This window comes from Notolepis coatsorum (genome assembly GCF_963971535.1).
Source record: "Notolepis coatsorum genome assembly, chromosome: 14".
Classification (NCBI taxonomy): Eukaryota; Metazoa; Chordata; class Actinopteri; order Aulopiformes; family Paralepididae; genus Notolepis; species Notolepis coatsorum.
This window is the reverse complement of record NC_140178.1, coordinates 6,591,004-6,604,517: the sequence shown is the minus strand read 5'-3', so window position 1 is coordinate 6,604,517 and position 13,514 is coordinate 6,591,004. Positions and strand designations below refer to the sequence as shown.

At 39.8% G+C, this 13,514-nt stretch overlaps 1 protein-coding gene across 1 annotated transcript; it reads left to right on the top strand.

Moving 5' to 3' along the window:
* Positions 1-3,195: 3,195 nt before the first annotated feature.
* Positions 3,196-7,858, top strand: rps11 (ribosomal protein S11). Its single transcript, XM_084328726.1, has 5 exons — positions 3,196-3,237; positions 4,125-4,265; positions 4,501-4,576; positions 5,196-5,325; positions 7,660-7,858. The coding sequence occupies exons 1-5, from the start codon at positions 3,223-3,225 to the stop codon at positions 7,781-7,783; spliced, it is 486 nt and encodes a 161-aa protein (XP_084184852.1). The 5' UTR covers positions 3,196-3,222; the 3' UTR covers positions 7,784-7,858.
* The last annotated feature ends 5,656 nt before the right edge of the window (positions 7,859-13,514 follow it).

Sequence of the window (13,514 nt, the reverse complement as noted above, 5' to 3'; positions counted from 1 at the left end):
GTCGCAACCACGGAAAGGCGCATACCGCCACCTACTGTACACGCCGGGAGCGGATTGATTGATTGATTGATTGAAAACTTTATTAACAGATTGCAGAATGGGTACGGGCTGACCTTCGAATGTAATAACATTTTTTTTATATATATATATATATATATATATTTTTTTATCTTATGTTGTGGGACTTGTACAGCACTTTGGTAAACTTTGTTGTTTTTAAATGTGCTCTATAAATAAAGTGGATTGGATTAATGAATTAAGTAGCCCCTTTCGTGACTGTGACGCAGCCAACACGGCTGTGTGATTTAAAGGGGAACTATTTTACTATTTCTTTCACTATTTGGGCACTTTTACACAATTCCTGTGAGTCTATGGAACACCTCTGTAATATATATATATTTTTTTATTCATTGTTTTGTATTTCTAATCAAGTCCTCAAAAACAGCATTTTTCTACCTCAAGATTTCGAGCTGTTTTGAGCCTGGGCTCCTAAACCACTGCGGAGCGTCGTGATCGCCTGAACATTAACATGCAGCAGTGACTATATGACATCACATATAGGCACATTTTCAAACGACTCAGTTCAGTGAGGGTGAATATTGTGAGAGGAGAATTGGAAGAATGCGCCAATATGAGAATTTTGAGACATAGATCATATTAATATAAGTTCACATAGCTAGGAAACAATGCTAAACACTCAAAAAGGCCATTTATAAGATAGTTCCCCTTTAATTCAAGGTGGATCGCTGTTGTTGTTTGAACAACTTCAGATTTCATGGGAACTACCAATCCCCCAAATAAAGAATGTTTAAGATGAATGAAGTAAGATTTTGATTATTTGAAATATGGACTGTTAGACTAAACTATGCACAGAATTATGTCAGTCTACAAGGTCCGGATTCTATACATGGTCCGGCAATGTAGACCTTGTAGACTCCACTACAGACCAATTATCAGTGAATGTTCATGCATTTTTAAGAAGGGCTACTTCCACAAAAAAACAAAGAACTCACCAAAACATCTCAGTAGCACCTTATCTAAATGTTCTATTTCATATATGGAGATTCATATTTATTTATGTATTGCATGCATTTCTACATTTTATTTCCTATTTTGTTTATTCATCCCAGTATCTTTCTTTCTTATGTGTGGAATTCTACAAGGCATTTACATTCACATTTACATTTAGTCATTTAGCTGACGCTTTTATCCAAAGCGACTTACAAGTTCTGTACAACAGGTCATCAGGAAGGATACAACTCTATCAGCTGAGTAACAATATTCATCAAAGTGTTGCGTGTTACAGTGTAGGTTAGTTTATTAGGACAAGTGCATGACAGTAAGGTTAGTTAGGGTTAGATTTTTTAATTACATTTTTTTAATTTTATTTCAGATAATGGTTGAAGAAGTGCGTCTTTAGTCGACGGCGAAAGATTGGACGGGATTCGGCTGTCCTAACTGGGGTGGGTAGTTCATTCCACCATTGTGGGGCAAGGACTGAGAATAGGCGTGTAGGTGGTGTATATGTGTTTGAGGATGATATCCTTCAAACAGGCAATAGTGATGATATAATTTGGGCAGTGCTGAGCTGGGTTCCTTTCCTCCAGTGTATTTGTCCCCCGGCCCCACCCAATGGCCCCATGCACACACACACACACACACACACACACACACACACACACACACACACACACACACACACACACACACACACACACACACACACACACACACACACACACACACACACACCAAAGTAAAAATTATAATTGAAAAAAAAATAATATATATATATATATATATTTTTTTAAACTTCGATTTTTTATGTTCGAAGCTTGTGCCATCGAACGAAGCTTCGAAGCTTCGAAGTATTTAAAACAGCCCTCGGAGTACAGCTCAATACATACAATTGTTAAGGGGATGCAGACCAGAGAAAGACTTTCGTCTTGTTTACATCAGGGTCCCCCATTTTCAATTCATCGTAACATATATGACATATATGACATACAGATAGACAGTACTGCTACATCTATACATTTATGACATACCAGATTTGCAAATACAGTACTGTTTGTGATACGAAAAGAGTCCAGAAAAAAAGCATATACATTTGACGTAGAAACTGTACATTGGAGGAGGTTGGGTAGGTGGGGGGGGTGGGGGGTACTGTACATTTGGAGGTGGTTGGGTGGGTGGGTGGGGGGGAGGTTGGGTAGGAGTGGGTGGGGGGAGGTTGGGTAGGAGGGGTGGGTGGGGGACACTGTACAACTGTACAAGCAAAACTGTACATTGGAATATTGACAAGACCATACTTGGTAATTTTTACTGTACATTGGAGGGGGTTGTGTTAGGACATTTACAGGGGCCAGTTTCGAATTGCAGTCTCCCGTAGGTGTTTTTTGAGAGTGTTTTTGAAAGTGGGTAGTGATTCACATTCCTTTACAGCTTTGGGTAGGGCATTCCACATTGATGTGGATGAATGAATGAATGAAAACTTTATTTAACAGATTGCAGAATGGGTACAATACAGTACGGCTCAATACATACAATTGTTAAGGGGATGCAGACCTGAGAAAGACGTTTGTCTTGTTTCCATCAGGGTCCCCCATTTTCAATTCATATAGACATTTATGACATACACAACATACATGACATTTATGGCATAGTGACATATAGGTATTTAGTACTGATACATTTGTGACATAAACGGTATTCAAATATACAGTACTGTTACCCCTAGATCCTGACAGAGTATATACATATGATGGGGAGGGGACTGTACATTAGGAGGGGGTGGGTGGGTGGGAGAGAAATATACATAATACGGTGGCATAATTGCGAAACGTGTTTAGTCCCTTGTTTGAGCCGAATCTGGGTTTAACATGATTTGTGGAGCTCCCTCTGGTGTTGTGATCGTGGTATTCACTGACCTTTGGGAAGTATTTTGACATGTACATGGGATAAGGCAAGAACCCGGCAAAGAAAAGAAAACAATAAAGAAAAACCAACAAAACCCAGAAGAAGAAAAAAAAACCCAACCCTAACATCACCACCCTATACAAACCTAATAACATAAAACTAAAACCTAAACACAAACAAAATTATTATTATTCATTATTTTTGTGTGAACCCTGCCTTTTCCCCTAAACGTCACTTCCGGTCGTTCTCTTCTTCCGTCCCTCGCGCGCATGCTCAGGTCTCTTTACGTATCGGCAGGCAAAGATGGCGGATGTACAAGTATGTTCATAAAACGGCGTGGTGGTTTTAAATGGCTATATTTGTCGTTATTAGCGCACATTTGAGACATTGGGGCTGTGGTTTATAATGTTATATTGATAACCCGTGCGACTTAAAGCCGTTTCGGTCACGTCTAGGCCTTTATATTTGAGATGTGTGATCGTCTGTGCGCCCCGCGTGTAATGCATTGATGAGCCTGGTCGGAACTAGCTGGGAGGCTAAGCTAGCTCGCTGTCGCCATGTAGATGCTAGCTAGTCGGGCCTGAACTGTAAATATGACTATTCCTGCGTATTCCTGATTAGCGTTACTATATACAACCGTGTTTCACCAAACTACTGTGTTGTTGTCATCTACCACAGCTAAACATTAAACATCTAAACATTTTGTGGGGAGCCCACACTTAACTTGAACTGGAAATGTGTAACTGAGGCTATTGGGACAACATTGATCCTGACTTTAGACTGTTCAACTGCTACAGCTTTGTCCCCCAACTATCGAATAATGTTAATATATTTATATAGCACTTTTCTAGAACTCAAAGTTGCTTACACTCTGGGGCATGGGTGATTTACAGTTATACTAACTACGGCTGGATTCGTGTAATGAGAGGCACAAATTAAACGAGGGATGATCAAAATTGACATGCAGATTATTTTGGATAGAGGCTTTATAAACTTGTGTTGTTGCAAATGATGTTTTCTCACGATGGTCTTCCAAGCCTCAGGGCTCTGACGACACTGCCTTATGGCAATACTGATGCAGCTTTGCCTCTTACAATCATTATGAGACCCACTTTGACACGACCCACTGCTGGAATTAAGCAAACGGAAGAGTCTTTATTATTAGTTTCTTTTGTATCATGTTACTGACCTTTGTTGTTCCACAGACGGAGAGGGCTTATCAAAAGCAGCCCACCATCTTCCAGAACAAGAAGCGAGTTCTGATCCCAGAAGGTGGCAAGGAGGCCAAGGAGAAGCTCCCTCGCTACCACAAGAGTGTCGGGCTTGGCTTCAAAACCCCACGAGAGGTGACTTGAAATACTATTTAGAATATCAAGATTCCTCTTCCAGGATCTTGAGGCGTGTAAATGTGCTATTTTAAACTGCAAATGATGTTTTTCTCACGATGGTCTTCCAAGCCTTAGGGCTCTGACGATACTGCCTTTTTGGCATATCTGATGCAGCTATTTTAAATATCTGTTCCATCTGTTGTGAAGATGTACATGATTAGAGGACCTTTCTAATCATCCGTTGTTCCTCCAGGCTATTGATGGCACTTACATTGACAAGAAATGCCCGTTCACCGGAAATGTCTCCATCCGTGGCCGTATCCTCTCTGGTCAGTTCACAAAAGTCTTTTTTCATACCTTTCAAAAGTCAACTTTATTGTAAATTTTCAGAACATTTAAATGACACTTCCCTCATTAGTGTATATAAAAAGATATAGATGATATAAAAGTACAAATGTAAGACACAATATACAGGACTGTGAGATATGTACAAAATATATACAATACATTTTGAGCAAGTTACAACAATTGCTCCCTTTCACTGGCTCTGGTCTGCAAATGTATGTTGTTCCAAGCCCTTTTGCTTTCCTCAACACTGCCTAACCGCAATCGGTTAATGCACTAAATACAATACATGTTTATAGTGATTTTGTGTTTCAGTCAGACACATTGTCAACACGGTACAGACGAGACATTGTATTGTGTTGGAACAAGTGGTGAGATTGACCAGTAGTGCATTGATTCATGTAACAGGGTCTACAGGTATTTAAACCTAATGAGATACACAAACTAAATTAACATTTATATAATCCCCCCCTAACAAAACCTTTTTACTGTTAATACAAGCACCTGCTCTAGTTATCATTTAGGTAAAGAAAGATCGTGCATAAAGGTCCCACTTGCAGTGTGCAATTCTGACCTGGGTGTCATTCTTTCTGTGTTCTGTAGGTGTGGTGACCAAGATGAAGATGCAGAGGACCATCGTCATCAGACGCGACTACCTGCATTACATTCGCAAGTACAACCGTTTTGAGAAGAGGCACAAGAACATGTCGGTCCATCTGTCACCCGCCTTCAGGTAAAACAACCCGTCCTGACGTCTCGTTTGGTTTGACACACGTGATGTGTTTTTTTTTATTTATTCAGCTGCAAATGATGATTTTCTCACGATGGTCTTCCAAGCCTTAGGGCTCTGACGACACTGCCTTATGGCAATACTGATGCAGCTTTGCCTCTTACTATAACCACTACACACAACTCTCAAAATAACCTAGTGTAAAGTTTGTCAATACTTGTTCACACAGACTAAGTCCACGCGACTCTGACGACAACGCCTTAATGGCAACACACTCCTGCTACCGCGCCACCATTATTCATGGTGTTCTCATTCATTACCCTTCGTGCCTACCAGTGGCACAGTGCCACCTTAGCTTAACGGCCACACCCGTCATTTAATTGTAATCTATTTGATTGCCATCGAGTGCTAATGTGAATAAAGACACCAATGTTAGTTTTGTTCATACATACTTAAAAATCAGGCATGGACACCAGGTCATACAGTGCAGGGCATACAATTGACATTCCTCAAGCTCCACCCTCTTTCCTTGATTCTCGAATTATTTTGATTGGAGGAGCAAAAAAAAGGGTTTTGATGAGGCATAACAATGCATATTATATACATATACACCAGGGTTCGAAATTAACGGGGGCTTGGGGCATAATGCCCTTGAAAATGGACAAAATGCCCTCAAATCAGTTAAGGGGGGCACAAAATGCCCCCGACAGTTTACAATTATATATATATATGTATCCGGTAATGGAGCGTCTGTGTGTCGTCCGGTTCAAATGACGCGCAAATAAAAAAAACTTCATTTGGCGGAGCCGGGAGAGGGGGGCACTGGCTGCAGGCAGCAGCAGCACTAGCACTGCAGCCAGGTGCTAGTCAGTTTGTGTAAATGGCAAGCACAATATAAATCAATCTTCATTACGACTTTAAAAACATAGCCATTAACATTACATAGGCCTACACACATCTTGCCATAGCGTTAGCAGTTTGTACTACACAACGCATGTTGAACTATGGTAGCACTAGCCCCAGCTAATAGTCAACGAAATGTTACCGTAGCTAGTGCTACTAGCTAGCAGCCTAGCAGAGGAGGAAATGAGAGTCTTGAGAGGCGGGGTGTTTAAAGACAATGATGGGCGTTTATTCAACATCCAAGAAGGCTAACATACAACTGTTTTACTAACTCCAACCGGGACTATTGCTGCTTTCGTGCTGCTTGTTGATGTTATGAACTCCGAGTCCTAACGTTACCGGAGCTGAAGGTGCCGCACGCTAAAATGTCCGTGGGGACCCGGCGCCAACCCATAGATAGTTCCAACTCAACGAATTACGTAATCCACCACAGTTGCACTCAATATTTAAATAATGTTAGTCTAAATAAATGTAGACGATACATAATAATTTCAAGCAGAAAACCAATCTTTCCATTAAGAACTGACAATCAGGGAATTTAAACATGGTTGACATTGTTTTTTTGTGTTTATATTAAAGAAAGGAAAGTCTAGCGCTGGCTGAGCATATTGTTTGTTTGCATTAAGTTAATACTTTGACAAATGTAGCCTATATTTTTCAGTCCGTTCGGTCTTTGTGTGCCAAACATTATTTAAGGCTGTAAACACTGTAACACTGTAAACCTTTTTTATATGTGAATGAGAAGCATGTTTAGATTTGAGTTATTTTTTTTTTTATATAAAAATTAATGTATATCGAACCGAACCGAAAACCGTGACCCCAAAACCGTGATACGAACCGAACAGTCCATTTTGTGAACCGTCCCACACCTACCGTTTATCATAAAAATGCAGTGCCCGCGAAATACAAAAAAAGCCCCCGAAAATCAATTAAGGGGGGCAAAAAAAGCCCTTGAAAAAAAAGTTAATTTCTAACCCTGATATACACACAGCCAGCCTTCTTATTCTACTAATGGATTATTCAAATGTATTGTCATTATACAGCACAAGTACAGTACAACGAAATACAAAAATGTAATACTACGCAATAGGGGTGTAAAGATTCGACCTCACAGCGATTAAATTTGATTACGATTCAATGCTTCATAATCTTCATTTGCCCACATTCGATTAATTTTCTATCAGTTAATTCCCCAAAATTTTAATACACAAATGTGGCTGGGGGAACTGATTCACTCAGCATGAATGGACTATAGGTCAATAAAAACAATACCAAAAAAATAATAATATTCAAATCGATGCAGTTGAATCGTCACATTAGAATCGATGCATCGTTACACTCCTACCACGCAAGTGCAATTTGTCCTGTTCCATTGTCTTGTTCCTTTCATCTGGGAACTGGATGTCTGATCTTCTGTGTTCCCTTGCTCTACAGAGACGTCTCGGTGGGAGACAATGTGATCGTTGGAGAGTGCCGACCCCTCAGCAAGACCGTGAGGTTCAACGTCCTCAAAGTGACAAAGGCGGCTGGAGCGAAGAAGCAGTTCCAGAAGTTTTAGTTCACAAAAAGACGACTTGAGCGTGTGGGCTACTTTCAGCAAACATGTTCATGTCCAAATAAAGAATCTCCTGTATATTGTCTTTTGCATCGTCTTATTGTCTGGAACGCAGAGGTTTCTTGACCAGGCGCGTAAAGGCTGTATTCATGTAACGTGAGGTACAGGTTTCTACACCAGATGCAGGATGAGGCACACATTGAATGAGAAATTATCAACATTTACATAATTACTATTTCATTATATCTTTTAGATGGGAGGCTTATAAACTTGTTTAGCTGCAAATTATGTTTTCTCACGATGGTCTTCCAAGCCTCAGGCCTCTTGACGACACTGCCGTATCGCAATACTGATGCCGCTTTGCCTCTTAGTATCAATACACAAGCACTCAAAGAACCTAGTGGTTTGTCAATACCTAAAACATAGATCATATACAGGTCCACACATCCAATGCAAGGGTGTACACCAAATATCCTCTGCTAATTCTCACAGCTGCAGATAGCTGTTATGTAGCTTGTCATGTTTTTAGAGCCAATTATGATTTCAAGATGTGCATGCATCTGGGTCTATACTGCAATAGTTAACCAATCCAGTATACAAACCAAGTAGTTGACTCACTTTGATGGCATCAGTACAGTGCTTTAACTGATTTAATTTTTGAATTTGCAGAGTGCAAATGTAACAGTCAATTGCAATAGTAATATATAAATTAGTACTATGTAATGGTGCTAATAGAATATATGTACAGTAATGCAGGTATAAAGACTGATTGCAAGTTGTACTGGCCAGCAGAGTAACTAACAATGCAAGGGTTCCCCAACATTCATGTCAAGGACTCAAACTGATATACAATAGGCCATGGACCCCATCTCAAGGTTTCGTATCCGGCACCACCATCTGAAAAGATGGTGCATATCATTTATTCCAGTAATCTGATGAATAGTCGTTCTTGTGCATTCTTTCACTGTGCTAACTCATAGTGACTTCACTATTTTGCCGGTGAACACTGAATTAACTGCAGTTCAAAGAAGATTCATCCTGGATGCTGTGTTGTCTTAGGTCGCTAGCATAATTGTCTTGTCAACTAAAAACGATTAAAGGTTTGCTAAGTAACTACTCTCACGATTCAGGAACCATTTTGATTAATGCAAATGGAAGGTTCCATTTGGCTCATAGCTCCCCGTTTGACTCTGATTTCGATGAAGCAAACTTCTCACTCAAGTAGGCCTAATGCTATTTTGCTTTAAAAAAGATTATACAGACATGAATCTTAGTCTGTTCCCAAATCTGATTATTTGATACCAGAATATAAAGTCATTACCCTTGAAATAAAGGATGCATGGGAAAATGTATAGGTAATAAATTAATACAAATTCTGACCTCGATAAAGCCACTTTAACAAACAAAATTATTGCTGAAGAAAATGGTGAATCTTGACAGCGCAACAATAAATCACAGTCAATGTTCTAACCGTCAAAGATCTCTAATCAACATTCATTACTTTGTATTATCCCCCACGCGCTCTCATTTCCCCCTCACGACCTCCGTGTAATCCGGAAGTGCAGTGGTCTATAGTTTTTCCATTGTGTACTGCCCCCTGGTGGTCCCTGAGTGACAACTTGCAGGTTAGTAAGGAAGAAAACAAGGTGGGCCTATTTTTTTCACCAGAGGGAACCTAACGTTATTCATTGCATTAGATTAGATTAAAATGTATTGTCATCATGCAGCACAAGTACAGAACAACGAAAATAAGTTTGGCATCCAACCAGAGTGCAAATGTAACACTAAAGTGCAATAGTAATATACAATGTACAGGTGATTAAACTGGGTATACAGTACATAAATTAGTACTACTGAGTGTAGTGCTAATCATATGTATGTACAGAGTTGTATTAATATGGACAGTGATACAGATATAAAGACACTGGTAGTAAGTCATACTGCCCAGCAGCGTAACTACTAGTAAGAGTAGGTAAGGGATATAGAGATGTGCCTGGATATGGAAAGAATACAACGGCCTCTTCTTTAAAGGCGGCCCAAGAGCCCTTCCGCGTTTCTCTGATTGGCCGCGACGCCCCACGTGACAACACCGCCGCGCGTCTGCCGCGGAGTGGAGCGGCAGAGCTCCCGCACCCTAGGTCGGTAGATGGCGGTAATGCCCCCAAACAGTTGGTGACCGACCGCCGTAAACCCCAAGAAGAAGTGGTTCCTTTAAGAGACACAGGAAGTTAGTAACAGGAAGTCACCCTTTGACCTCTTTAGTCAGGAACTAAAGTTTAAACGCACATGGCACAGCTGTGTTCATTATGACGGTTTCAACCATAGATATCTATATATTCTATATAGATATCTATGGTTTCAACAATCTGTCCACATCGTGTGCCATTCAAAGCATCTTTGGTATGTAAACTCATCATATCTCTATAATCAATTGCAATTAATTATTTGTTGTAAAAAGTTTCTGAAGTGTGATGTAAAAACTAAAAGCCTACCAAGCTAGTCTCTCTTAGTTGTAATGCTATATAAACGCGAGTTAAAAAGAGGTAATTTAATTAGTGATAGTGTTTCAGTGCATGTACTAGGCATTTACAGTAAGTATAGTTTGATTAGGCGTATTTGTCTGTTTTTAGTTGCACCCTTTTTTTAAATCAACAAACCTGTGGACAAACCGAACTGTCTCCAGAGTTGTGAGGAATGAAAGGTGTTTAACTTACTGCAAAGTTAATATTCAGTCCATGTATCGAGGGCGGTGTAATTAACCTTTGTTGGGGGGCTTGAGTTAAAGATTATGTAGCACATGATGCAGGACACGTGTTATATATTTTATATGCAGGACACGTGTGTATATTATAATCTTTATATAATATATTTTATATGCAAGACACATGTGTATAATCTTTATATAATATATTTGATATGCAGGACGCATGTGTATAATCTTTATATAATATATTTTATATGCAGGACACGTGTGTATAATCTTTCATTGCTAGCTGGTTTTGGCCACATGTGTCTTGAATGACAAGACTTGAATGATCTATGAATCCATTAAGATGTACAGTATGAAATCTGCAGTGGACTTGCTGCACTTATTCGGTCTAGTAGTTGACTTAATTCATGGACTCTGGGTCAGTTTTTGCTTCATGGTATCCTGCTTGGAGCTCAATGCTACAGTGATGATATCTCCAACTCTTACTGAATCAGCCTTTGAAGAAGATACCACTTTACCAGATTCTGAGTAGCATGAAGGAGTTTAACATTATTCTGTGTCAGGCAGAGGCAGGACACTAAACACGATCAGGCCTTTTGTGTGGTGGTTGCCCACGTTCTTTGAAATATGCTGTACTTTTTGGCACTCAGTGAAATCTGAAGAAATTCAGACATGCCGCCATTTAACAAGTTAAACCTGTATCCACATATGTGCCGCCAAGCCTTTTCTGCAAGACTCTCAACGAATCTGCTTTGACGGTGAGTAACCCCCTCTGTTTTAATATAAGGGCACTTCACCACAGAGCAATGCTGGTTATTTTTGTGCACAGAATCTCACACGCATCCCAAAACTCTCTTTGCACACATTCATTTACCGTACTTTTCGCACTATAAGCTGCATCTGACTATAAGCCGCAGCAGCTAAATTGAATGATGTGTACATATATAAGCCGCACTGGACTATAAGCCGCAGGTGTTTTAATGTTTAATTACCATATGTAATTAGCATTGGGACACAATACTGTCGGACAAATAACAAGCATTAACTCATTTACAAGTTGTATTAAGTTTAGCAAATAAGGGAACAGATAAATAACATTTCAATGCAGTCAAAAAAGCAATATTTAGATGTTTACATTTTCGAGTTTGGTCACGTCGAGTCACATATAAGCCGCACCGTTATATAAGCCGCAGGGTCGAAAAATGGGGAAAAAAGCCGCGGCTTATAGTCCGAAAAGTACGGTAGTTTGGCTGTGAAGGGTAAATTGAGTTTTGAATGTGGCCACCAGTGATGTCATCACGGACATTGAGAATCATTTTGTTTAGTTAATTACAGCTCCATGAAATTATGGCAATACCTTGTGTTATAAGAGAAACTGCTACCGTTCATTGAGCTGTGATTAACGCAACAATTAATTGTCCCCGATGGCATCACTAGTGGCCATATTCAACTAATTTACTCAGTAACTGTCCCAACTAAATAATGGTGTGTGCAGAACTTAAACATTTGAATGTGAAGTATTTGCAAAAGTCTGCATTGGTGAAGTAGACTATCTTGTCTAGCACAGTCTCTGGAGCGTAACAGTAAGAAGCATTTTGTATGAAAGTATTCTGTACTTCTGTATGACAACTATTAAAGAAACTTTAAACTTGAAGTGCCCTAAATGACGAGGGTTCAGGATGATGATCATCAAATTAAGACAAGCATATGCCTGATTTCAGTGATGCTAACCTTGAATCTGACATGGATCCTTAAGTTAAATTAACATGCAGCCTGCATTTTTATTGAACTTTATGCTAACTTTGTAGGTGGGGTTGTACTCATAGAAATTCAAATCCGGAGGAGGAAGTGGAAGTGGATAGGTCACACACTCAGAAGAAAGAAATCAATCACAAAGCGGGCACTGACATGGAACCCACAGGGCAGGAGGAAGAGAGGCAGACCAAAAACCACCTCGAGAAGAACCACAGGAGATGAAGAAAGAAGGGCTGTCCTGGCAAGATCTGGAGCGGAGGGCACAAGACCGAATAGGATGGAGGAGTTCCTTTGGGGCCTAAGTAAGTTGTACTCATCGGGGTGGAACTATGACGAGGTTCCAATAGTAACTGGCAGTTTGCCTGGAAGTCTCATGTAAGTACAGACTTTGATGATCCAAGACTTGTTAAAATATTTGGTTTTAAAAATGATGATTTAACTCTTGACAAGCATATGCCTGAATTTATTGATGTCAACCTTGAGTCTGATAACTAACGGCAAACCAACCAAATCAAGTGACTCTACTAAAGCATGATATTGACCTGACCCGTTTTCCTTGTAGATGGATGACCCATGGTGATGACTGACGTATACTGATGGCTGTAACGTAGGTACGCTTTGTCTACCAGCGGTTTGCTTTTAATCCCAGTTCTCGGAAGCGTATTGCATATCCTGTGGAACGCCTGTAGCAAGGTGTTTCCAAGTGCATTGTTTGACTGGATGAAATGGGGAAACCGTGGCCTATTAAAATGTCCAGTTGGACTGTCCTCAACCACATCTAGATGGCTGACATTTTGGACTTTGTTTAAAAAAAATAAAAAAAAAAAACCCCGAAGCCTTCTTGTAGCTAAGGGGCTACACAACCCTGACTGTATTTAAATAATGAGCTTGACAAATACTAAATTATTAATTGTACACAAAATGGCGGACACTCATTAACTGGGAGGGGACGGTGGTACCAAATTGAATTATTACATTTAATGTGTAACATAAAAACCTGCATGTAACATATCACATTAATATCCTGGGGCTAATCAAATTTACATGCAACCAGTATTTTTTTTTTTAATCTTTTTCTCCGTCTGATTTTCTATTTTTCTCCCCATCCCAATTTAGTCGTTCCATCCACTACAGTGCAGTTACAATGATGATGAACTTAGCTCACTTTGAACCAATGTGAAACGACAACGAACACCTGAGTAACTGCATCCAATCTGCTTAAGCATTAACTCGGATCATTAAGAGACCGTCCTAGTACCAGATGTGTAG

Bases quoted from the DNA above. Each gene is read 5' to 3' on its own strand.
- rps11 (XM_084328726.1), top strand. The intron at 4,266-4,500 runs GTGACTTGAAAT...TTGTTCCTCCAG, and splicing joins GCTTCAAAACCCCACGAGAG to GCTATTGATGGCACTTACAT. The intron at 4,577-5,195 runs GTCAGTTCACAA...TGTGTTCTGTAG, and splicing joins CCGTGGCCGTATCCTCTCTG to GTGTGGTGACCAAGATGAAG.